At 40.1% G+C, this 26,701-nt stretch overlaps 3 protein-coding genes across 4 annotated transcripts in view; 2 read left to right on the top strand and 1 right to left on the bottom strand.

Annotated features, from left to right (window-relative positions):
• Positions 1-3,599: 3,599 nt before the first annotated feature.
• LOC102211142 (guanine nucleotide-binding protein subunit alpha-14-like) lies at positions 3,600-10,191 on the top strand. The gene is made up of 7 exons (XM_005720299.1): positions 3,600-3,876; positions 6,162-6,346; positions 7,441-7,595; positions 7,763-7,891; positions 8,578-8,707; positions 8,804-8,957; positions 9,631-10,191. Exons 1-7 carry the CDS (start codon positions 3,756-3,758, stop codon positions 9,819-9,821), a joined length of 1,065 nt encoding a protein of 354 aa, XP_005720356.1. The 5' UTR covers positions 3,600-3,755; the 3' UTR covers positions 9,822-10,191.
• Positions 10,192-11,157: 966 nt separating this feature from the next.
• Positions 11,158-24,806, top strand: prune2 (prune homolog 2 with BCH domain). Of its 2 annotated transcripts, none has more exons than XM_005720298.1 (11): positions 11,158-11,308; positions 14,330-14,396; positions 14,479-14,679; positions 14,979-15,155; positions 16,937-17,039; positions 22,252-22,383; positions 22,541-22,627; positions 22,931-23,029; positions 23,139-23,177; positions 23,632-23,682; positions 23,809-24,806. In XM_005720298.1, the coding sequence occupies exons 2-11, from the start codon at positions 14,342-14,344 to the stop codon at positions 23,837-23,839; spliced, it is 975 nt and encodes a 324-aa protein (XP_005720355.1). In that variant the 5' UTR covers positions 11,158-11,308; positions 14,330-14,341; the 3' UTR covers positions 23,840-24,806. The 2 variants fall into 2 exon arrangements, with proteins under 2 accessions (XP_005720355.1, XP_013764880.1); XM_013909426.1 differs by having other exon boundaries at positions 23,806-24,806.
• Positions 24,807-24,914: 108 nt separating this feature from the next.
• The window catches only part of pcsk5a (proprotein convertase subtilisin/kexin type 5a), a 35,010-nt gene continuing 33,223 nt past the window's right edge, over positions 24,915-26,701 (bottom strand). Inside the window, exon 35 of the mRNA XM_013909377.1 lies at positions 24,915-25,903. Within this exon, the coding sequence (XP_013764831.1) occupies positions 25,431-25,903 (473 nt within the window). The 3' untranslated portion in view covers positions 24,915-25,430. The remainder of the gene's footprint in view (positions 25,904-26,701) is intronic.

Raw genomic sequence — 26,701 nt, 5'->3', positions numbered from 1 at the left:
GGCTACCCCCCCCCCCGTCCCCTTCCGGCTGCCTGTGCCTCAATTTTATCTCACAACTTAGACATTCACATTACTCACACTCTCATAACACATACATATAGGACCTTGGACCTTGCACGCTACACGGAATCCAAAGTACCATCAGGGTGTACACCTCACCCCTGGTGTCGTTGCCCACCTCTCAATTTTAAATACATGTAGACATTGAGGGCTATCGGGGGGGCTATGCGCTTACCTGCTGCTCTCTGGCAGGTAGCTCCCTGCCCTCCTGGGTTTTAAATGCACCTTAGAACACACATGCATCAAAACTACATATGAGCGGGTGGAGGGAGGTTTGCAGTCTTCACACACCCCCGTTCTCTGCGACCTGCTGAAGCGGGGGGGTTGGGAGGAGGAGTTGGCCATCCGATTGGGGTCTGGAATATGGGGGCTCCCTGCTGCTGCCGAGTCGGGGCGGTCTGCATCTCCCCACCGCAGGGAAAAGGGTAACACTACCTGGGTCTGGGTGCAGTTTCCCCAGGGGCAAGGGTACCTAGATGTGGGGCTTAGAGTACGCTTGGGAAGTGTGATCGTGTGTACAGCGTCTCTTTATGTCTGTCTCCACGTTGGGTGAGTGTGGAGTAAGTGCATATGAGAGCATGAGGGTGGGAATGGATGTTTGTATCTGTGTGTGCCTGTTTGTCTGTGTCTATATGTCAGGTTGGGTGTCAGACGCCACCTCTCTGGGGATCTCAGGCCCTCCAAGGTATGGAGGCCTATCTCCCCCCACCACTTCCCTCAGACATCGGTGCGTTGGTGGTTCTTTGTGTCCAGGGGTGGACTGGCTCACTCCTGGTGGCTGCTTGTTGGGGCCTGGAGCCTGGGGCTTGCTCGGGCCACTTCGGGGGTGGGGTGCCCTCGGCTTCTCGGCCTGGGGCTCGGTCTCTCTGGCACAGCTGGCTGCCGGCGGAGCTCACGGGCATGTCACTCCATACCTGCTTCATGCCCTGGAGGACGGGGCTGTGGCTCCCCACACCCTCTAACAGATCATTACATGAAGGAACCTTTAAATACAAGCGCGTCCATGCTCACAGGTGTACACACGGGTGCTCACACACACAAACTACACCCTTTTTGGCTCCTACTTCAAAGCACACTGTGCGCTGTCGATCTTACGTGCTGCACAATAATGTTTAATATTTAGTATTTACTGTTATATTCACATATATCATCGTGATGTTGTTTATTTTTCTTCTGCTTGTTTTCTCTTTTTTCTTTGTCAACAGGTGATCCAGGTGATTGATTTATGTATTTTTTGTCTGCTTATTTTGTTGGTTTTTGTTTTTTGCCCTTTATCCCCGTCCCTCTTCCCCGCTGTTTTTCTTTCCCTCTTTCTTTCTCCCCTTTCTTTTCCCCAGTCAAGTCTGTCCCGTATTTAGCAAGTGAAAATAAAATAAAATAAACAATAAAAGGTGAATCAAATAGATATTACGGCAAGGCTGGGTTGGTCCATTTGGTAAAGTAAATCCGTTGGGCATCTTTCTTCACCTTTAGACAATAATTCTGATGGCAAAAGAGCCAAACAGGACAGGCAAAAAAAACAACAAAAAACTTCATAATTTCTAGCCAAAGTAAGAGAACTCACAAGGAGGTAGGTGTATCGTTGGTAAATAGACTGGTACTTACATAGCACCCTTCCACTCAAGTTGAGCACTGAGTGCACTTTTTACTGTAAATCTCATTCACCTAGTTATTTATGCAGTGCTTTTATCTATGCTGAGCACTTTGTCTAACATTTGAAAACTCACTAACACTCTGTATGCAACTCGGGGTTCAGTATCTTGCCAAGCATGCTTCAACATACAGACTAGAGAAGCCAGGGATTCAGCCACTGAACTTCCAGTTCATAGGTCAGCCCTGTTGTCAGCAGCCGAAAGATGCCTTCATGAATGCAAACGAACAGGGTTTATGAGACGGTGCAGATTACCCTTTTACACTGAGTAAAAGGAAAAGCCACATTAGACTTTGGCAATATCAGTGACACGTAGCATCACCTTTCGTTAGGCTTAAAGTAGATGACAAATTTTATGAATCATTACAGCACCAAGATACAACTTCTTTTATCTATTTATTTCAGGCCAGATAGAGAAATAAAGAGAAGGCCATTGTAGAAAGGCACTACTTTAGTGTATCCTCCAATAATGCTGAGCTCAGATTAATGGGAAACATTTTGACCGGTTTTTTCTTGGCTCATGCTCCGCAATAAGTTTCACGAAATTCTGCCTTTTGTAAATTAATCAAATTGCGTTAAGCCTCAACATGAAGCACTAGTTCTCAGAAATAAACTAGTCATTAATAATAGTTTCATTATTTATCATGTTGAATAAAGTAATGCAAATCTCCAAACTTTAAATATTCTGTTATGAAATAAAATGACTCACTCCAAATATCCTACAACCATGTGTTGTGGATAGTCCCTGCAGAGGCTAAGCCTACACTTTAAGCCACTGAGGTGTTGGTTGACGGGGGTGATGCGATGCCACTGTTATGAATGAAATCTGTTACAGTACTATAACTCCAGCCGTACGTATCTTGTCCATTTAACATATTTATTCTTCTTCCTTCAGTTGTATTTATCATTCCACAGTTCTCTTTATCCAACCGGTCACAAAGTGATTGTGCCTCCCGAACAACAACACCTGGTGCTGATTACGTGTGTCTACCTTCACATTCACATAAACACATCATACCGTAAAGCACTAAAGGTGACCCCTAGCGGCACACATAAGGTAACAACTCAAAAAATGGCTCCTACAGTCCCTTTTTTCACATCGCAGTCATGTTTTAGGAGGAAAGCCAAAAAAAAAAAAAAAAAGAAAGAAAAAAAAAGATAAAAGGTCTGATTGTCTGATTCCACTTTGGGAAAGTCCTGCTATTGTATGTGCAGGTTCCCTGCCATGTGTTTACTCATTGTCTTAAGCAGACCTGTGCTTTTCTTAGTGTCATCCATGGAAAAAACACAGTAACCAAGTTTGGTGATCTTATTGAAAGCACAGCATGAATCAGCCTCGACACAGTTACACCTATAGTATCATATTTGATACATAGAGTAGGCTATTTGGGGAGTTTTTTGAGACTTCGTCGTCATTTCATCAAAAAATGCACTATATATTTATAAGCTATTAAAAAAATAGAAATAATTCTTTATAGATATGAACTGTTTTTATTTAAACAAATTTGTCAGATAGCTCAATGTGGTTAAAAAATACAATTTACTGGCAATTTTTTCATATTTCAGGGTTTAACTGGTTAAATCATGATAAACACTTTAACGTGTGTTTGAGACAAAGCGTCACAAAGTTCACCTGTGAACCTTGATCTTGTTGGATTTAATGCTTTCGGGTACTTTACCGTCACTCTGGCACGAAGTTGCCGTATTTTCCTCTCTTGCCTCCCAGTTGGACTTTCCAACTTTTCAGCGGGCTCCTGAGAGTATGGACGTGTACTGTAAGTAGGTGCACAGGGACAGAGTGGATAAACTTGCCTTTCAGTCAGAGCCCGCCTCTCCTGCACGGCAGGAATGTGAAATGCACCTGAACTGGATCCCCCAGCAGGAAGAATGATTGCAGAAAGTTCACCTGTTCCGAGACGTAACTTTTCTTGGCAAGTCTGACAAGAACAAGAAAGAAAGAAAGAAAAGAAAAAAAAATCTGTATAAATTTTACAAAGTTGCTGTCTGTAGCTGAACCGGGAGCAGCAGGTAAACTAGGATAACAATGGGTGAGTGCTGCCTGTCTCCAGAGGACGAGGAGAGACTGAGGATACACAGAGAAATAGAGAGACAGCTTCGACGGGACAAGTTAGCGTCTAAACGGGAGCTGAAGCTGCTGCTTTTAGGTGAGAGCTCAGTGTTTAACTAACACACGTCCACAGTGGAACTTTGGAACATAATGAACAGATATGTCTTCAGTAACAAAGAAACTTTAAATAAGTTTAGTTAGTTTGATTTTGTTTTCTGTTTTTTTTATTTTACAGTGTACATTTGTTAGATTTGTGGTTAACTGTTATTATTACAGGGTTTCTGATCATAGCAGTGAACGTTTGAGTTATATTTCTGAGGCTTATGCGATTTAACAGCTCAACAGAAACAACCTTTAGCGTCAAAGGAATTCCCTGTGATGATTCATTCATCCACCCAGAAACTCTCATACAACCTGCTGAGATTACGCAAGGACATTGTGTGCTATATAAAACAATAATAACGTTCACATTCCAGTTTAATCTGTATATAAGGGAGTGAAATGCTGAATTAGACTAACCAGAACAGGTTTTTCTCAATGTGGAGTGTAATTATATGTCTGTATCTCGTTTTTCCTTCTTTTTAAAAAAAAACACGTTTAAGGTCTCTCTTTGAACTAGAGATCTCGAGCTCAATGAGACCTGTTTAAATAAAGAATTACATAATAATAATAATATACAGGAAAATAGCCTTCCATTTACAGCCCCACAGTGAGTAGAGTTTGGTTTCTGCTTATGTTCTGGCGTGGATATCCTCAGTATTTGAACTGTAGACTATCTTAGTTTATCGTAGTCTACTGGTATGCTAGCATGTGATAGTTAGCATTAAAACAAAGTCCTTAGACTGAGAATAATGCAGCCTATAATACAGAATAAAATGTTATCTGATGACGATGCTCTATATTTACAGTATCTGTATTTATAAAGCACTTTTCAAAGTAAAGTTTCAAAGTGCTGAATATTAATAAAACCAACAAATAAAAAATAAAAGTTAAAAATAAATGCGTTGGAAACTAAAACAATTTAAAATGATCTCAATACGATTATAAAATAATTATATAAATTATATTACATGTCTGTCAAAGCACTTCCCTGAAAACATCAGAAACAAAACGACCAAAGTCATAGAATTCCTCCACTATGGAGCAGGAATGTTTGGATCATATTCCATGTCATTCCATCTGATTATTGTGGAAATCACCACAAAAACCAAATGCTTGGCTTGTAGTGTAGTTTTGCCCTCGTAAATTGACGGGAAACTGACATCGGAGGTATGGAATAAGGTGAATCAGGTGCAAATACCAATGTTTTCTGGATCAATAGATAACAAAGCTTTGGTATGTGTTTTACGCTGTGCTGTCACCTCACGCCAGTTACAGCTTACTCCTCGCATTCTTCACATAGTGATGTTCTGATAAATCTCTCAGATAGCCTTAATCATTTGCAGTCTCCTCTTAAAAATGAAACCATACTGCTGCTTCATTAGTACAAAGTATTCAGGTTTCATATTTTGACAGCCACGGTGACCTCATTAAATGACATGTGGTCTGTTTTCTCCAGAACCAAAACGGCCAAGCAGGCCACTTTTCAAAGCTTGACTGTTGATTATGTTGGAAACAATACATTAGACATTAGGGATTTGTTTAAAGGTCAGCGCTACTTTAAACTTCAACTTGAGTTGTTTGGAGAACAATATCCCCCTGTAAAGGTCAGACTAATGGTTAACATTTCTAGGCGTTTTGGGCCCTAAGCTGACACCCTTATCAAGAGTAATTTACAACTAGAAGGCAGGAAGCAGATCACTGTTTCAGTCAAGGACACATCGCTGTTGATAGGCACGTTGAGTTGCAGGAATCTGGCAAAGACTTTCTGTCCCAAAATAGTATTCAGCACATTGTTATGTGCAGAATAAAAAGTAAGTGCATATTTAATTCATAATGTTTATAGCCTTTTTGTTTTCTTTTCAACTTAATTCTCCATCTGCTGTCATGCTTTTTTGTAGTGCAAAAGCAGTGAGATGAAAATAAAACCGAGCGTATGGGCATAATGTTCAACTCCTATATGCTGTGCTAAATCAGAGTAATCATGTTGGTGATGGGGGGATACAAATGAATGAAGAAACGCACAATATACACACACACCCTGGCTTGAATGAAAAAAAAGGTCTTCTAACCTGGAAACTTTACTTTCTGGAAATATTATAACGCTTCAGAGATTGCAATTTTTTTTTGTTGTTTTGTTGCCAAACTCCTGTTGAGCTGCAGCTGATTGATGTTGAGATTATTTCTTTTTTTTGAGCGCATGCCACAGATGTCCTATTTCTGGCATTGCTTTGATCTTATTCCATTTTTCATCCTTCGGTTTCATTCATCTCGTTTGCCCAGGGACTGGTGAAAGTGGGAAGAGTACTTTCATCAAACAGATGAGGATCATCCATGGCAAAGGATACAATGACACTGACAGGAAAGGCTTCACTCGTGTGGTGTATCAGAACATCATAGCGGGCATCCAGGCGATGATCAACGCCATGGAGACTCTTCACATTGACTACCTCCATGACCAGAACATTGTGAGAAACCAAGCATTTAAACTTTTATGTGGCGTTTGAGAAAGCTTGCCGTACCAGTTACATTGAGAAAAACAAATTAGAAACAATACTAGTATTGTAACATGCAGGCTATATAAATAGACAGTTTTCCACTGCAGGAACTTGTGAGTTGCTTTTGGGGCCTGCACCTTTGTGTGTGCATTCTGACCACAGGGTGAACCTCCTGTAAGGCCTCACTCAGGGTTGTAAGCGGCCACTTTAGGATAGGTTCTTCAAAGTGGTTGAAAAAAAATTCTGATAGTGTTAGTTTTTGATAAACTAACAATCTAAATGTCACTATCAGTGATTTAAAATCCACACAGCCCGATTTGCCGCAGTGGACAGACAACAAATTCTGACCAGCTGAGCTATTTTCGATATTAAATTCTGTTTGTTCAGTGGCAAATCACAACACGTGGGAGTTTTTTGGGGAGGGCAAGGTGGGGGTCTTCTGTTAAACCTCAAGAATCAGACTCAGGGTGGGCGGCCATCTGCCTAGAAACAGTTGGTGTGTGAAAAAAAACAAAACAAGATATGAGCAATGAAGAACAAAAACACTCAGTGACTGTGTGGCTCATAATAGAAACATCTGGAGGACAAGATACCAGTAAATACATGGATCCAAAAAGGGGGGGAAAGGCGAGAATAAGACAGGAGAGGTGCTCTTTATATCATATACATTTGAACCTGGAGCTATAATGGCATAACTAAGGGATATTAAGATGGTGCAAACTTTTATCCTGCAAAATAATTGGGCAAATGTTAAGGGATCACAGAAGTTATTACAGTTTAAACTTTGGGGGACATGAAAGTGTGCACCAAATTTAATTTAACAAAAGCTAATTCAAGCTTGTTACTTTTTAGTAATCAAAAACTTCTACAGACAATTAATCTTTCTACATCATGTCATTGCAGTAGATCTGGTTCTTCTTGAGAACTATAGTAAAAAAAGGAAACATTGCCTAAAAACGATCTCTTGCAATTCACAAAAACCATCTAGTGGGATTTCTTTTACAGCGGTCATTGTATTGAACGTGTACTGAAGAAGTGAAATGACCTGTGTATCTGTCTGTCAGGGGTATGCGGAGAAGCTGAGCCAAGTGGACTTGACCTATGTGTCAACTTTGGAGTCCTGGCAAGTGGACGCCATAAAGAGAGTCTGGAACGATCACGGTGTTCAAAGATGCTATGAGCGCAGAAGGGAATTCCAGATATCAGACTCTGCAAAATAGTAAGACTTTTATATTTCACATCTTTATCTTGCATTAATTTCCTCCGTTTATTGTAATCCTGTAATAGTGTGGATTCATTCTGCTAAAATCAATGCATGTAAAAAGCATAGATTTCTGTTTAATATTTCAGAATATTAACCTTAATGTGTTGTTGTAAACATTTCAGTTACCTCACTGACTTGGACAGAATCACAGCCCCGTCATACATCCCCACCCTGCAGGACATCTTGAGGGTCAGGGTGCCCACCACAGGCATCATAGAGTATCCCTTTGAATTTTCCAAAAACATCTTCAGGTTTGATATCATACTTTATTAACACATCATCTAGACAGATATACAGCCCTGTGAAAAAGAAAGTTTTGACATGACTCGCAGTCCAGTGTACCCAACCATTCAACAGCTTGTAGAAGTCTTTACAATGTTGCTCCAGTTTATTGAGATTTGTGGAATGCTCCAGACCAGCAAACTGCCAAACTTCTGCTTTTATACTGGCACTCCCTCTTGCTGATGATCAATAATGAAGTGCATTTGATTAACAGCACCCATCCGGTACTTACCTTCTTAATGTGTATGGAAACAGTTACGGTGTACTCGCAGTCCACACACACACACATTAGTACTGCGGTGACAAAACAGACTAATTACTGAAGTGACTAAAGATAGTTAATTTGAACTAAGTGGGCGGTAATAAGTTTTCCTTCAAGTCGTGTTTAGAATAAGCTGCAGACAACAAAAGAGCTGCATTCACAGCTTCTGCAGGTCCCAGTGCACATGTGAAATTCAATCATCTGTGTCGCTATGTGGAACTGCTGACTGTTGAAACCTGTATTGGCTAAAGACCATTTATATAGAGAGTGAACTTAGCAGTGTCAGTCCCCTTAGAAAACTCTCTGCGAGAAAGTAGAGAAATATAGTTCCTTCTTCAGTAATTCTTCAGTCTTCAGTAATGAACCTTTAGTGCTTTCATTGTCTTTCTGTAGGATGGTTGATGTTGGTGGGCAGCGTTCTGAGAGGAAGAAATGGATCCACTGTTTTGAGAATGTCACCTCTATCATATTCCTTGCAGCCCTCAACGAGTACGATCAGGTCCTCTACGAGAGTGAAAACGATGTACGGTCATTATAGTTATAGTTGATCCTTTCTTTGATTCTTGTCCAACCTTGTCCAAATACAGTTCATCGTCTAAGCCTGTCGCCCCTCTTTCAGAATCGACTCCAGGAGAGCCTCGCCTTGTTTAAGACCATCACCTCGTGGCAGTGGTTTCAAGAATCCTCCATCATCCTCTTTCTGAACAAAACAGACCTGCTAGAGGAGAAAATCCAGCATTCGCATTTAGCTTCCTACTTTCCAGAATACACAGGTAAAGCATGCCCCCAGTTTGCTCTGCATGTCTTCAGAACAACCATAACTGTGTTCAAAACTATATTTGAGTATAACTGGCATGAAGTGAGTCAGCCTTGAATATAGCAGATAGCTGACCCTCCCTGAGCCTGTTTCTGCCAGAGGTTTCTTCCTGTTAAAAGGGAGTTTTTCCTTCCCACTTTCACCAAGTGCTTACTCATAGGGGGTTTTCTGATTGTTGAGGTTTTCTCTATATTATTGTAGGGTCTTTACCTTACAATATCAAGTGACTGAGGTGAGTTTTATTCTGATTTATTTGTATAAAGTAAAATTGGATTCAATATTTATGTATTTAAACTGTTAGACTACAGAAGCAATGACAAGCTGTGTTAATCATTTTTTAAATTACTGTCTGTACATGAATTAATCAATCCAGCATGCACCCTGTCAAATATTTGATAATTAAAGACATTAAAGATTTGTGAAGATGACAACTGATCGATTTGTGAAAGTCCACAATAGAGCACTATGCATATTGTGACTGATGTTAATGATAAGCACAATTATTAAGAATGAGTTAGTTCTTAAGTCTCAACTAAGACACACTGGAGAGTATAAAACTGTATTAAACAGTAACTGTGAAAGAGTGAGCAAGGAGGCTTTTCTAATTTTGACCACTTTCTCCCACGCAGGGCCTCGACAAGATGCTGAAAGAGCTAAAAAGTTCATCTTAAATATGTATGTGGAGCGGCATGTTGGTCGTCATAAAGCCCTTTACACGCACTACACCTGCGCTACAGACACGGAGAACATCAGGATTGTGTTCAAATCAGTCAAAGACACACTCCTCCAAGAAAACCTGGAACAGTTCAACCTCGAATGACAGAGGCTAATGGACCAAGTGATGGTTTCACTGTGGAGAGCAAGAACACTGGTCGTAATCATGTTGTAACATTTTTAAAAAGACAAAAAAAAAAAAATCTTTAATGTGCTGTCAGCTGCTTGTTCAAAAACATCAAAGAGAGGCATTTAGGCAGCAGTGTCAGGTAAGGTGCATTTATTTCATGACTGTAACAGGGAGCAATTGTCTTTCTTTGTGACACCACTTTATCATAACTGGTAAAGTAAGCCCATTTTTTTCTTCTGCTATAGGAGAAAAATGTTATCTTGAATTGTTACACAGGGTTCCTTTCATTCTGTTACTGTTTGATGGAGAATAAGCACACGGCATCAGATTCGCTTTACAAAGTCTGGCAGGAATGTGGCCCATCCTGCCTTACAGCTCCTCATCCTGTAAGGCAGGATGGGCCACATTGTAGCTCCTCACTGTGGGGGGAAACTACAATGGCTTTAATTTGTTTTTTCATTATTGTATTTGGATACTTTTAACAAACGTTTTGCCTCTAAAATGATTAAAACCACAATCATGTAATATGTATTTCTATAAACTGATTCATGCTGCTTCCCCATTGTTGTCACTTTATAGAGAACTTTATTTTGACAAAAGTAATTAAAAATATATATAAAGAACAAAGTGTATGTTCAGAAATCTATGACTGATCTCACGCTGTAGGACAGCAGCTGCTGACAGTGATTAACTAAAGGCAGTTTTCCCAGACACCTTCACGTCAGGCGTGGTTACACTGAGTGTGATTATAACCTTTGTACCATACAATGGTCAACAATGAGGTCTGACAGGCTGATCTCCGTCTTCCTGTCCTAATTACTTGGGATTAAACTTTGGTAAGTGAAACAGGCTTTCAACGAGGTTTAGAGAAATGCGTGTTTGGGCATGGATATCTAGGAACCAGCTGATTTCACCTGTGTTGTGTTTTAAGGGTTGAACAGTTCAGAGCTAACGTAGAAGGAAACATTAGAAGTAGCCTAAGAATCAGTGGATTGTCAAGCATCAGCTGTTTGCTTCTGATTGGACAATATTTTCAAGCATGTGGTGAATCCTATGAATATTATCTGCACACGGAGCTGGCAATGACAGCTCCTTTTGTCACCCTGAGGGCAAACAGCTCTCTGGGGCTCACAAATCAACAGTCAGACATTAAAAGCAGTCCCGCACTTGTCGTGAATAGTAGTAGTTCAGAAACCTCAGCGTGCACCCACTTCATAATGACAGGCAAATACACTCCTCCTATATGTATGTATAAGCTGGTGTGCAAAGAGCTGTTGCAGCAGGTGATCGCCCTTATTTGGTAGTGGCCCAGATCATGTGACCACAAAATGGTGGAAGCTGTGAGCTGTTTGTAAGCTGAGCATCTCCATCGAGAGGCTGGAAGCAGGAAGCAGGCAGGGAACTTGGAAGTACATTCATGCTCTGAGACGCAGGAGGACAGAGATTCCCGAGCCCCAGAAGCGGTGAGTAGATGGCTTTTATTTGGGGGAGGGGGGTGATAAAAAGAAGAGAAAGAAGGGATATGCTCTATTTTTTTTTTCCACAGCCAGCAGACAGGAAGCGAGGGAGAGGGAGGGGCTGCTGGCATCAGCACTGTGGTCCTACGCTGTGCTGGGGAAGTGGATCTTAAGCAAATCAGCATCCTCAGCGGAAGATATATGATGCTGGGTTTTGTTATTCTGCATTATAGGGCTGTGTATCAATGTGTATTTATTTCCTTGTGGGCACAGATACAGTAGACAAACAGTGAATCATGGCACTCATCTCCACTGGACAGGAACAAACCATTCAGCATTTTTCTGTTGCAGCTGCTAATGCAATCGTATTTTTCTTAATCCAGATGAAATCCTGCCGATGAGGAACAAGGACTTTCCCTTTTCATGCGAAAGAGCGCACGTGACTCTCGGTGAATTTGCATCCGTGCCCAATCTGTGCTCAGGCAAGCGTGCCGTCATTTGATTTGAATGAGCACTAGGAGGGGAAAAAAAGGAGAGGAATGAAGTTGTGATGTAACGAGCGTCGCCGTTTCCCCGACTCCACCTTCCACTTGTCACCCTGCCTCCTCCACTTTAATCACAGAGGGAGAAGACCTTTAACCTCAGAATCCCCCCCCACCCCATCCCTTGCTCTACTATCTCCCTCTCCCATCTCACCACTCCTCTTAAACCCCCCTCTCCATTCCCTGATAGCTTTGGAGAACTATTGATCAGAAAAGTGTAATCAATACACTTTTTTAGATATGAAGGTGTTAGTACACTTATGGATGCGCTTGGATTGTTTTTTTTTTCTTACGCTCGCACTGATATTGATAAAGCCAAACTGTAATTTTTCACTCTATAAAACAGCGTTGATATAGATCCCAGAGATAAGATTTTTTTTGTTGTGTCCTCTGGCTGACAAACATAGATAAAGACACGATATTGATCAGAAAATGTTGTTGGTTAAATTATAGCACTCAAATCAAATCATATTTTCTGCTCTGCAGCACTATTTTGAAAAGTGCTTGGGGATTTCTGAGACGTAACAGGAATGCTTCCATTAAAATGGATCATATTTTAGTTTTTCTCAATCCACTTCAGATTCATATGTAAAAACATATATATTAATATTTACTTAAGTGAGTAATACTGGACCATATGTTTAAATCCTATTATAATGAAAACATTTTATTAAGATGCCTCTTGAGGAGACGTGGGGGAGTATTATCAGCAAAAACTAACTTTGCTGGCTCAGAATGAGCTTTTCTGGGGTTCAGTCCAAGTACAATAAAGGCACTGAGTCTGCATTATAATATTTGGCAGAAATCAGTGTGTTTTCCTGTTATTTCTGACTATCCCACCCCCTCAGCACCCCAAAATTTTATTCTTTAGTAAATTTACCCCAATTAACTTGAAAAAAAAAATGCTTAATTTGGATCTGAATAAAAACCTCATGAGAGGCTGCCAGAAATCGTCTTTTCAGGAAAAACGCTTGCAAAATAGTTTGATCTGATTAAACGTCAAAAGTACGCTGTTGCAATTTATACTGAATTATAGAAGAATTATAATATTATAATTTTATTATTGATGTGTTAAAGTGTGCAGCATCCTTGGCTGAATGCTGGACTCTTGATGCTTCAAAGAAACTTTATTAAAGATGTAGTTCACTCAGATTTTCAGGGAAGACATCGTAAGAGCTAGGAAGAAAAAACAAAATATTGACACCCTAAACTTGATAAACTGCACAACATGGCATTTGAGCTTTATCTCACATATCTGATGGTCTCATTTTGCATCTAAACTTCTATAACACATCAAAACGAGGCTACAAATCCTTTCACTGATTCACTATATTAGATTGATAGCTTATAGCTACATTTATCAAACGACATTATGGTTAGACATAACTTATTACATGAAAAGAAATATGGTCAAACCTTGTGTCACTGTCAGCCAGGTACTTATTAACACAGGTAACGCTCATTTTCTCTGTGCTTAAACCACACTTCAACTCTGTCGCTAATCACGCTTTCTTACTGAACCTCTTTCCTGTTTTATCGTTCTTTCAAAATAAAAGCGTAGGCTTCAAAACAAAACTACCAGGTTAGCCAACAGATTGAACTTAAAAAATATTTATGAAACAAATATATGTAAAAATACTGCTCAAATATGTCCGATCATCTAAAGGTAATTTGCGATGTGTTACTGTTGGTACTACCTGTTGATCCAATGTGAACAATTTTATCAGTTTAAAATAATCCATTGCATTTTATCATATCCACTCTCTGGTAACATTAGTGGTTAAACATTGCTAGGTTGGATGTTTTTGCCTTCAGAACTGCCGAAATCCTCCACAAAGTGATTTTACTACATGTTGAAACATGTTGAAATGTCAGGATCACAAAGTTGTTGAAGATTTGTTAGCTGCACATCCATGCTGTGAATCCCCTGTTCCACCAAATCCCAAAGGTGCTCTATTGGATAGAGATCTGCTGACTGTGGAGGCCATTTGAGTACAGTGAATTCACTGTTATGTTCAGGAAATGAGTTTGAGATTATTATAATTTTGTGAGATGGTATATCGTCCTGCTGGTACCCGTCATTAGAAGACGAGCACACCATGTCACTTAAATCATTTTTCTTTCCTAATCTGATGCTTGGTTAGGGGGTTACTGAGTGTATTTTGCATATGTTATGCAACCAAAGCTGTCGATGTGGTGTAAAATTAAGTTAATTTTTTTTTTACAAATTTCACCCTGAACTTTAGTGAATTAGACGTATAACAGAGCATGAAATGAAAAAACTCAACTTTCCACTCACTAGTAGCTTTTAAATTTGCCATTTATCTCAACATTACCAAGACTCTAACAACCAGTCTATCTAACTCAGTCATTACATAAAGAGGTATCACAGGCGGCAGATAGCACACACAGTAGTCTGGGTGCTCTCCAGGTGTGTTTTTCTATCATAAGAGTTCATTTAATAACTGTAATTATCTTCTCGCAGGTCCTCCTGGGGATGGACCTGGCATCAGGGAGTAAAATGAACTCTGAGGGGGATGATGGCAGACCAGGTGAGCGCGAATCAACAAATACCCTTAATAGCTAAAAGAACACTGTGACATTGCATAACTGTTTCTGTTTTTCTTTTCTTAGTCCCTCCTACCTCTCTACCTCTGCAAGGAGGAGCCTCACAGAGAAAAAAACTATCTGCGCCTCGTATCAGCCTGTCACTGGACCAGAGCGAGGATGACTTCGGAGAGACACCAGATGATCTAGACATTAATGTCGACGACCTCGACACTCCAGATGAGGGGGATTACCTCGACTACACAGACCATGAAATGGACTGGGAAGGTGGGTGACTCTGAATGCTAGAATGCTAACACTGTGAGTTTGATGACCTGAAAGATCGCGATGAAGGTGGGGCACGCAGAATTACAAAGTGATACAAGCATTTTATTCTCCTCCTTCTGCACAACAAGAGCAAGACTTTTATTCTGTAACACTAACAGCTAATGTTAATATGCTTCATTACTTTACCAAGAATTTAATTGATGTGTTAAAGTGGAAAACCACAGTTACTGATCTATTGATCTTTTTAAAATCAGTCTACAATTTACCCACAATGCATCATTTGGTCTTTTTCTTATCAGATCCCAATACTGCCAACAGGAGTGCTACCAGTGAAGTCTACAATACAATCCCAACATACAGTGCTGAGGAGGAACGCCAAGATGGAAAACTGTGGAGGACTGTCATCATTGGGGAGCAGGAACACCGTATCAACATGAAACTCATTGAGCCCTACATGAAAGTCATCTCTCATGGAGGTGACTCAAGTTTTGTCTCACAGTCTGAGCAGATCTTCCTCCTTAGCTCCGGCTGCTGGGGTCATGTGAGCCCTGCAGACACTGCTCTCAACTCATTTCACTTTTTAAAATCAATTCACAAGTGTAGTTTTTCTTTTGCAAAGTAGTTACTACATTTACAGTAAAGTATAGTAAAGGTGTTAACATTAGGATCCATCAAATGGTGCACTCTCCCTTAAACCCCAACCACTAGAACTGAATACCAGTCCAAGCCAATTGGGTAAAAGACGTTGCTTTTTATAGCAAAGATTGAAATACAAGCTGAATCTGCATACAAAGCAGGTGCAAAGTGTCCCCAGTCACTTTGTACCTGAAAGATTTGTTGTCACTTGAAGCAGAGAACAGTAGAAGTCAGTGGTCTTGTTGCAGCATTTTAGATCAACTAATTGAACTAGTTTTTCAGTATCACTCTGAGACAGGATTTAAGGAACTTGGAAAGATGTTGCACAAATGCATGACAGTCCTACATATTTATATAATATGCTAATTGAAGGACATTCTAATAAATAAAAAAAATGACTCCAGGACTCCTCATGGTGTTAGAAGAAAGAAAAGAAAGAATTAGATTGAGGAACCTTAGTTTCATGAACCCTAGAGGTAACTATGTGAAGACTATGGCTTTTTAAGATGAATAGCCCTCTTGAGGGCCATTGTGAATAGATGAGATGAACAAAAATAAAAAAAAGTGTGACCTCAAGCCTCCTGCCACACAGAAAACCAGAAATAAATCAACAAATTTATAATCATCTAACACACAGTATTTCTCAATTGTAAGCATGCTTTGCTATTGGATTACAGAAGAAAGCCAGGTTAAAAAAGTATTTATGTTAGGTTTACTGCATTACAACCTTGTCATGTTAATGAGCTGCCAGTTCTCATCTAACTAGACCATTGAAGGACGTAGCATTTTGGAAATACCTCATCCCACTTTGGCAGTAGACCAAGTACAAATAAGGAAATGCAGGCTGTAGATGAAGACAACTGATAACCTTTTCAGCACGAATTTTTAAGTCATGTTTCCCTGTGTCACCTGCATGTTACAGTAATGTGATTCATGTGGGCAAAGTGGCCATTTGACTGCTGTGATCCAGATCGACTCACTGTGAGCATACAGGCATGATAAATCAAAGTAACAACTGCTCTTTCACCGGGCATAAGGGGTCAGTGAATGGTTCAAAAATAAAAATGATGTGAACTGTGCAGTGCTGTGCAATCGTATACTTGTACACAACCGTGTGTGAGTATAATGCATGAAAACCACAGGGGGACCTGGATCTTAAATTGAGACCAGTCACTAAGTCACACATTATTGGTTTCACAGGCAGGGGCCCCATGTCTATCTCTTCCCCCTCTGTGGTGCCTTAACCACGAGCTCTGGTTAGTCTGTGGGTGGATTGACCATGAGGGTGGAAATATGCAGGCCATGCATAACCCACTGTGCTCTGCGTTGCAGGTTTAGTGAAACGCAGCTGTCTCATGGAAACAGAGACGTCTGTCACTGAAAATTCAATCTCACCAGCTCTGTCATTTTGATAAAAGACCTGCTGTCTGAGTGACACCAAATCTGGTAATGAATGGCTTTGTGAATAGACGGAAATTACATTAATCAGAAAAGTAGCGAGAGGAAACAGGGCAGAGAGACAGATGGACAAAAGATAAATAGAACAAAAAATAAAAGAGCAATCAAGTTCTCGCCAAAGGAACTCTTACTACTTTTATTTTTGTGTGTGCTTTTTATCAAGGCTACTATGGCAACGGAGTGAACGCCATCATCGTGTTTGCTGCTTGTTTTCTGCCAGACAGCGACCGAGAGGAGTACCATGAAATAATGGAGAACCTCTTCCTGTGAGTATCAAAAAGCGGTGACTAACACGCTCTTTAAACGACTCTTTGTTTTTTCCAGTGTTTTGCTTTGGCCCCGTTAAATTCAGCCACATCGTTCGGTGCATATCCTGTTTTTGTAGCAGTGTTATTCATTTGCTTTTTCATTTTTGCAAGCAATGATCGACCATCTGATCATGACTGATCTATATATATATAAACATAAAAATATAAACATATTAGTTTATGGGTAAAACTTTGAAAATTTGGGAATAAACCAGGAATCATCCTTGATGTCACCAAGATGTATAAGGCAGCGCCACAGACTGTATATTAACAATGGGCATAGCCACTATGACATCACTCATTGGTTTGTTATTCATTTAAACATTTAGGTCTTTGCTATCACATTACCATATTTGGGTATAAGTTTGCTTTCATGCTTGATTAGCAAACTGGATCTATTGATTGTATGTGCGCATCCCAAAGATACTGATTTCTTTTAATTAGTACTAAGGAGCAGTTTACCAATTCCCTGACACTGGAGCTCAGGACTTCTTGTTTACTTTTTACCTACAAAACAAGCCATATTTTTTCAGCTACTTTTATTTAAAATGTTTCCAAAGGCACTAATCAATCAAGCCAGGATTGTGTTTATTTGTGGTGCAAGTTAGTTTTACTTTCAGAGAGAGAGGATATTAACTTGCTTTTGGAGTCAGCCAGCTGGCACTGGCAACAACATGAGCGAAAGGCTGCAATTAAAAAAATCTGTTTAATGTATTTTTCACCTTAAGTGGGTTTTGGATTGATGCTAATATCAACATATTAACATACTTACAATGATAATGTTAACATCCTGAAGGTCAGGTAAAGCTACAGTCACACTCAGGAAAAAGTGGTTTGACACTTAAAATTAAAGCGAATGTTTGCAGTGATCTTATGATGTAATTGCATTTGAACTCTCCAGCCACTTGTAGTCACTTGCCATCTTCAAAGTGATGTATCAAGATGGCAATAAACACCAATAAGAAGGAGTCAGTTTGCTATCAAGTAAAAAGGGTCAAGTTGGGAATTACATGAACCTTAAAACTTCATTAGAACTGAAGAAGCCTCTTGGATGAGACATAAAACGTCTTCCTGAGTCCTGCTGAAACCTCATCAATTTGATGCAAAAGTTCATAAATTCCTTCACAAATTGCTGCAGGAAGGTGATTTAACTGCAAAATGACAGGTGCCTGGCAAACCTTCCTTTTATACAAGAATATAATCAGAATAAAACTAGTTGGCAACCAGATAAAAAACTATTTGCAAACCTTGGTCTATCTCCCTGAGAGTGATTGCAGTCATTCCAAGTCAGAGCATTTTTTTTGAAGACAGGTTGCCTCCTACCAGGTGACCTGTGCAATTGCACAATTTAATCTCGCCCTGAGATTAAAGGCATTGGTCGTCTCTACTTGCAGAAAAAAATTCAATGTAATCACTGGGCAACCACTGAATTTTCTGAGTTGCTATCCTTTTTTTATTCTAGTGTGAATGAACTGTTGCTCACATTAGATTCATTTTGCGCACAAAGTAAACATATGCGTCGGATGTCAATGCCAAATTATCCAGTATTTCTCAAACAACTATAAAATGTGTAAAAACCACAAGTATGTACCTCATTGTGGCTATACAAAAAGTCACACAATCACACAGCCTTGTCCATATTAAAGTACTAATATGTACTCATTTGTGCAGTTGGCATTCAGAAACAGGATAAAGAGTCGAAATCACGGATTCTTCCTTACAGTCTAACACTGCGTGTGTAAATACGTTTGGATAGTCTGACTCAGCACTCACTACAGGCATCAGTGGCAACATTTACAGTACACATTTTGTAAACAAGTTCTTGTAGATTTTAGTGTTATGTTACAAGCATAGACCTGCGCCTTTTCTAGTCAGCAGAGGGGGGCACTCTGATTGCAACAAGAAGTCCGATTGAACAGAAAGCTATTAGAACATGAACCTTCTTCTCATGTGATCATTCATTTATGACCTCAGTTTGAATGTAATATGGTTGAATTGCTAGTTTGGAGTCTTCTTTATTATAGAAGGATGTTAACTGTACTATTCATTTTATAGTAAAATGTGCAATAAAGCACTTAGGGACGGTCATAAGCCGGTTTCCAAAAAACAGTAGGATAACAACCTATTACTGACCTCGAGGCTTCAAGACGGGGGTCCACAAAAACGGATGATGTATTTAAAGTCTAAAAAATTGCAAAAGACTAAATGCATCACAATGGAACAGGGTCATTAAACTCTTGTATTACTTGGATGATGAACTGAGAGTTAATTTGAAGGATTCTTGTGATTGACGGGCACTTGAACAGCTGTAACATGTAACGTCCAACCCACAGTAGTCAAAGTGTCATGCCAGCCTGTGGGAAATACACAGCTGTGTTTGTGGTCTTCCAGTCAAAATTGGTTCATGGCAATGTAGCATCGAAATGCATATGACAAAAGCAATGTGTGTGTGAATGTAATTATCAAATTAAGGACGTTTTTGCTGTTTCAATCAGCCATGACACTCCTGCACAAACACAACTTTCTAAATGAAGTGATTAAAATTCAGTGTGAGTCTAGCTTGTTTGCTAGGACCTCCCGTGTCGATATATCCACTGTTGTGCTGGCACAGTGGCGCCTCATGCTTGGACAGTGTGCTAGGGATCCCACAGGCTGTTCTGTGGAAGATATTGAGTGAGCTGGCATATCCGAGAGTTCTGGAAAGAACTGAAAGGAGGTAAACCGTACTGTCTGCAGTTTCTGATGCCAGATGGCTTGAGGTCTGAATCTGCGCGAGGAGGAGTAACTGTAGCTGGGTGCTGAACGGTATTCAGTTTGATGTCAGTGGGAGATGATCAGAATATTCAGGAAACAGAGTGGATCAGCAGTGCTGGTCTGTAAGCAAGCTGGGGAATGACATTTGATCAGGAGGAGAGGAGAGCCAGTGAAGTTAGATGAGTTATTGAGGAAACTAGCTGAGGAGATTGTCAAGTTATTTTCAAAGCAGGCGACAAAGTTCCCTGCTGACTGCGAAGACAGAGAGGAGGTGGTGGAGGGACTGCGGAAAAAAACGAGAAAGCGATAACAGTTTCTTATGGTTTGAATTAGAGAATTGGATTTTCGGAAAAGTAGAAGTCTGATCGAGCTTGTGAGATTGATGCAAAGAAGGAAAGAGGAAGCAACATTTTTGCCAATTTCTCATTGCTGACTTCAGAGGGGAGAAATGTTTAAAATGCTGTTAGTTGGTTTTTTCAAATTGAGGGTAAGACTTGTGTCCTATTTCCTCATATTTTTTGCATTGAGCATTCAAATAAAAGTTACTCCTATATTTCACCATTTTAACACATAATGCCAGAGACTTTCGAACTCCGCTTGCTTTTGATATTTTTAAGTTTTTGATTGAATTACAGTTTAGCCCAGGTGAGTTTCTGCAAGGCATGATGCTGTTTCACATTAATGTAGTTACAGTTCTGTTTGTCTAAGTCAGCCATTCCCAAAGTCAAGAGTGCTGAGACCCCCTGAAAAACCAAAAAACCCATGACGTCCACCATAATACAAGAGAAAAAGAAACTTCATTATAGAGTCAGAGTAATGAGTAATATCACAAGCTAACCTAAAATAAAACCTATAGCTAAATATGCAACTTAACATACTTTTGAGTAATCTCAATTTGAATTTCTGTTATTATTGTGTCTCATCTGCAAGACCTTCGCAGCAGCACACCAGGTGGCCCCAGCTTACACTTTGGGACTCACTGATCTGCATTTATTGAGAGTGTTAAAATTTGTAAACTGTTAGGGGCACAAACCACGAAGCAACAATGACACCAGTGTCAGTGTGTAAAAATGGTAGTTTCTGCAGTGGCCACTTGAGGCAGGCTGCAAAACCAAATCAGTCCTATAGACCCCACCATGCTAACTTCAGGGATGTAACAAACACGTTTAATGCCAGGTACAAAACACAGTTTTGCTTCTCATAACATTTCAGAACTCAGTTGTTTGGTCTTTGTGTAGACTTAAATTTTGAGGCGTGTATCCCAACATGCACTTTATTTCCAGTAATTGAAATTTACCTCTTGAGAAAGCCTGATGGAGAATATTGCTTGGGGTACAGTTCCTCAAAAAACTGTGCTGCTCGTTTAGTCTGTAAAGGCTAGCAACTAATGAAGTTCGTTAGCATTAGCTGAAAGCTTAGCGCTTCTCACTCTCATCCAACTTAAAGCTTAAAAAACCAACGTGGCTCAAAACACACTCAGTATACCCATCCTTTTTATACAGTCTACACAGCCTGCATTTAGTATTTAGAGCTAAATGGCAAGTAGGCTAAACTACAACATGGTGAACATGTTAAATATTACTAGTACATGCTACGGTATTGTTTGGGCCTGTGATTTTAGCCTGTTGTTAGGTGGTTGGTAGGCAACAAAATGACTTATATACCCCTGAGAATAGGAAAAAAAGAATCTTCCAATTGAACTTGTGATTTCCTGCCTCTTTGGAGCTACAAGAGGCCACCCAAACACATGAGATATCAATGGAAAGCCCAGGATGTCCTCTATTTACACCAGGACTTAGTAAGGTAGCTCAAATAAGTCAAAAGATATAGACCAAAAACAAATGTCAATTACATTAAATTAAGATAATGCTGCTAATGCTATAGATGCATAAATGCTACAAATGGGTTATTGGTTGGTGGTTTAGGGGCCTAAGATGTACCTGTATGCCAAGCTTGGTTGCTCCACTCCTGATGGTGTGGGCGGGGTTTGAGGATAGAGAGAGAGAGAGTTTTCGTCTTACAGTAAGATTTGTACATAAAATGTATTTATATACTGTAGCACCTTTCTAAATCAGGATCGCAAAGTGCTTCACAATAGCAGTCAATTCAAATATTAACACAGTAATATTATCTACTAGTCAAAACCAAGCCTATACAAATACGTCTCGAGCTGCTGTTTAAAAGTGTGTGCAAGTTGGCATGCTGGTGCTTAGCTAAAAGCACTGTTCTTTAGGGAGTGTAGAAATCAGCAATGGGTCTAAATACAACATTTTACCCTTTTGTATTCCAGAAAAAAAATGGTATGAACCCCTGGTTTAAAGCCAGAATAGGGGTCAGGGTTATCTAAGTAGTACTTACAGGAAGGGTGAAGCTTCAGAAAATTAATTTGTGTGTACTCATGTGTGCGTTTTTCCAGTTATGTGATCAGCACACTGGAGCTGATGGTGGCAGAGGACTACATGATTGTATACCTGAATGGAGCCACACCCCACAGAAGAATGCCTGGACTTGGTTGGCTAAAGAAGTGCTATCAGATGATTGACAGAAGGTCTGTCCTGTTCAGTGGTATCACTGCTATGCGATACTACATTGGTTTTGTGAGAGAAGCCCTGAATGACTAAGAACATTTGCAGCTTTGCAGAATGAAAGTGAAAACTGATGCACCAACATTTACATAATACTTTGGCATGTGATGTTATCCTCAGGCTCAGGAAGAACTTGAAATCCTTCATTATTCTCCATCCATCGTGGTTTATCAGGACCATTCTAGCCATTACCAAGCCATTCATCAGGTAAAGAATACTTCACTTTTAGCTGGCACGCTATCAGTATTTGTTGTGGTCTGGTGGTTGGTCCACTGTCTTGTTCTAAAGATTGCTGCTGGATCTTGACACGTATTAAAACAATTAAGGCTGCTTAAAATTATTACACTGAGACAATTAGCTGCTAATGTGACTCCAGACCTTTTAATATAGTGTAACGGAGTAATGCACATTTATTGCTTTTATCGTGTTTCTGTTATGTAGATCTTTAATTGTGTGTGTGTGCCTATGTAAAAATGGTCATTTTTTGTGCACATGCTTGTGATGCCTCAGCACCAAGTTCAGCAGTAAGATAAAGTATGTAAACAGTCTGGACGAGCTGCAGGAACTCATCCCGATGGACTGCATCCAGATCCCAGAGTGCATCATTAGGTGAGTCCCTTTAAACCTTTAAACACAACACTGCCTCCACCTCCTCTGAGCCCAGATGGTCTTTTAAATAAGTCTATTTTCATCTTGTCATTTAAACTCTAACATCTAGACTCGACAAGCAGCTGAAGGAAGCGGCAGAGAACTCGAGGTAAGCATCGACCCTCCTGCTCGCATTACTTATTCTGCTTTTTTTCTTCTCTCTCTCTTTTTTTCCATCTACAGTTGAAGCGCTCTCTTATCAGACAACTCACTTTTTAGATCACAGGGATTCTTCTGCTGGATCAGGGCCCAATTGGATTTGGCTATAGTTGCAATTACAGGAGAGAGAAAGAATTTGCTAAAGAGGCTAAATGCATTGCTTTCATCTCATTTATCATTACAGCAAAAATAAATGAGCCAGTCCTTATAGCACAGTGATCTATTGCACTGATAATAAATGTAGAAAAGAAGCAGTAGAATTCCCACACTAATCACCGGCTGACTAACTGTGCTCTGAAGCGTAAGTTGCATGCACCTGCAAATTCAGCGCATGCTCGTGTATTACAACAGTAAATTCTGCTTTAACAACCTTTCAATCCCCGCCCTCCCCCGGCCCGATCAAGAGTGAACAGTTTTCTGCAGGGATCCGAGCCAACTGCAGCAAGCAGAACAGAGTAAGTCCTCGAAGATGTTTAAGTTCACACATAGAAGACAAACGGCCTTGTGTCAGCAGTCTGTCACTACTACATAAACACACCCATCTCTAATGTCTCTGCTTTGTACTTTCATCTTCCCAGCAGACCAGACGCAGCTGGTGCCAGCGGCTCGTAAATCCAAACATCCTGAATAGATGGGTCACCTCGATGCTCAGAAGTCACTGTTGTATTGAATGGGCGCATCTGGAAAATTGTGTAGCTACTGTGTGTGCGTCTGTCAGTGTTTTGTCAATTACACACTGGAGTTTAATAAGAGAATACAACTTACAATAGCACCTGATCACGATAAGATCTTTAACGGCTGCTGTAGCACCTGCTGTACCTTACACCTGCAGTCCTGATATACATGTAGTCTTAAGTGTGATTTTTTGTTTTGGGAGCATCAGCAGACTAGTGCCATCGCTCACTTTAGGGTAGGGATTTCAATTACACACTAGACAGCGCACTGCGCAAATCCATTTGTAGAGTCTATAGTGTTGTAGTTGTGTGCATGAGAAGCAGTGAAGCAATAATATCACCCTTTACTGGTTACTCAGTCTCAGTATTTCTGATGAAGAAACTACTTCTGTGTACGCAGTAAAAGCACAGGGTGCCTTGTGCCATGGAAGATGACCAACTGGCTTTTGACCAATCCAAACCTCTTTCTGGAAAATTAACCATAAAACTAGATATTTTACCTTTATAGAGTTAATCTAAGACTAAGAAGGAATAACTTAATTATTATATGAAGCTGTCAGTGCTATGTGACAGCATGTCTTTTTAGTCGTGTTCTGCAAGTGTGTGTGCGTGTCTGTGCGCACGCATGCATGTGTCTTTCTGTCTATACACGTCGAAACTCATCCTCAGTTTCTGCTTGACGACCAGGAAGAATCTCGGGTGAGAGTAGCGATGGGATCTTTGATAAGCACATCTTTATCTGTGTGTGTCCACACGCATGCGTGTGTGCGTATCTGTGCATCAGTGCATGTCCCCCTCATTAGATAACCGATGGTCCTCTTGCACAGTCTATAATGGTGTACTGAGGGGATGCAAAGAAATTGTTGATCACTGGCTAGTAATTCAATAAAAATAAATCGATTCAAGTCTGAATGTATTTTATCATTTCTTTGTCTGCCAAATTACAAATCAGCCACTTTCAACCTGGTGAAGTCACGAGTTGCTCTTTTTTCCTAATGGATTTGTTTGCAAAACTTTATTTGAACAGAATAACCAGGATAACACATACTCAAATTAAATATCAACAACAATAAGCACATGGGTAAAAGAGAAAAACAAACATAAACAGGGTGATTAATCAAATTTTAAACCCCAATCCAACACAATTATACATGGTAATATGATCAATGAAACCATCACAACAAGTAAACTGCCACGATGAAATGTTAAAGATACGCAGAAATCTTCGTGCTACAAACCGGGTGTGGCGAATAAAGCTTAATTTTGTTAATTTTATTTTAAAAAAAAGGAAGTTTGGGAGTATTAAATACATTTTACTGTTTTTAAATGCAACACATTTCATTGTGTGAATGCAGTTATAAAAACAGAGCTCATTATGAACAGCATCTCATGTTTCATTTGGTCAGGCTCATTCAGTAAAGGATAAATGACTCTGTCCCTCGGGGGAAGGGGGAGACAAACAGCACTGGGGAAGAAACGAAGAAGGAAAGAATTGCAAAAGAAATCTTATGAGATGGAAAGCATCACGTTCACCGGAACGTGTAGCTTTCATCGTCGTACTCCAGCTCGTCCTCGTTGTCCTCTCCCAGCTGTCCGTATCGGAACTTCCTGTACACTGTGCCATCCTGGCCCATGTAAACAATGTCCTCATCTTCATCATCGTCGTCATCATTGTCATCATCCTTATTCCCTGAGCGACGTTCACTGAGGTCGACCAGCTGGGACTCCTGAAATCGGCCGCCAGAGGAGCCGGCTCTGCCGCTGTAAGAAGAAGCAGAGCTGTAGCCGCCTCCGTATCCCCCACCGGAGCCCAGCTTTTCATAGCCACGGGGAGGGATGTCTGAGCGCACGTTTTTCAAGCGGGAATGTCTGATAAGGATGACGACGGTGACCAGAACCAGCACCAGCAGGACGCAGGCTATAATGAAGACTGTCAGGTTACCTCTGGCCTCCTCTTCCTCCTCATTCCTGAATGCCAAGTTGGTGCTGAGAATGCACTCACCTGGAAAGAAAACAGAAGTTTAGACACTGATGCAAAAAGTAACTGTGGTACCTGAACAGGAGCTTTAATGATAATAAAACTGAAAGGGCAGTCAACAGATTTTGTGCAGGCAGTGAAATTTCCTTGGAATGAAAAGTACCATGAATGTCTTTAGTGGCTCTGGAGGGAGCTTTTCAAAATCTGAAACAAAATGTGAAATATGAAAGCTTTTGTAGGTGCTCCTGGTTTCCAAAAGTAAAAAAATGTGATATTCACTGTGAACTTTTCTACAGTTTGAATCAAAGTGAAGCTCTGTTGGTTGGAAACACTGGTGGAAAAAGGTTAACAAGCCCATCAGAAAATACCCTTCTCTGTAAAGAAAAGCTAATGGAGAAGCTTGTGTTTGTAAAACTTGGTTTCATGGGAAGAAAAAACAATACCAGAGAAAAATATTTGGAGTAAATTATGCCCCACTCTTTTGCTTATAATTGCAGCAACAAAGGATTGAATTTACTACCAATCTGTCTACATTCATATTTGGAGCTACCTGCCATGCCAGAATTACAGAAAATATAATGTTACTGAAATAACTTCATAAAACTCATAGTCAGAGCTGGTCTACTAAATTTTCAGCAGAAAATGCTGTTTCTGTTTCAGCAGCGTTAAAGATAATGGTTCAATTAAATGCAGGTTTTACAGTTAAATCCATAATTTGTTTGGTTTGTTAGGACAATTTTTGCAGTTTTGCCATTGTAATATTAAAAATGAGGCCCATATAGGGCTGGGCGATATATCGAGTTTTTAAAAAATATCGATATA

This window comes from Pundamilia nyererei, unplaced genomic scaffold, assembly GCF_000239375.1.
Source record: "Pundamilia nyererei isolate P.nyererei 1_Seehausen unplaced genomic scaffold, PunNye1.0 scaffold00002, whole genome shotgun sequence".
Classification (NCBI taxonomy): Eukaryota; Metazoa; Chordata; class Actinopteri; order Cichliformes; family Cichlidae; genus Pundamilia; species Pundamilia nyererei.
The sequence above is the reverse complement of the archived record's forward strand: the minus strand, read 5'-3'. Positions and strand labels throughout refer to the sequence as shown.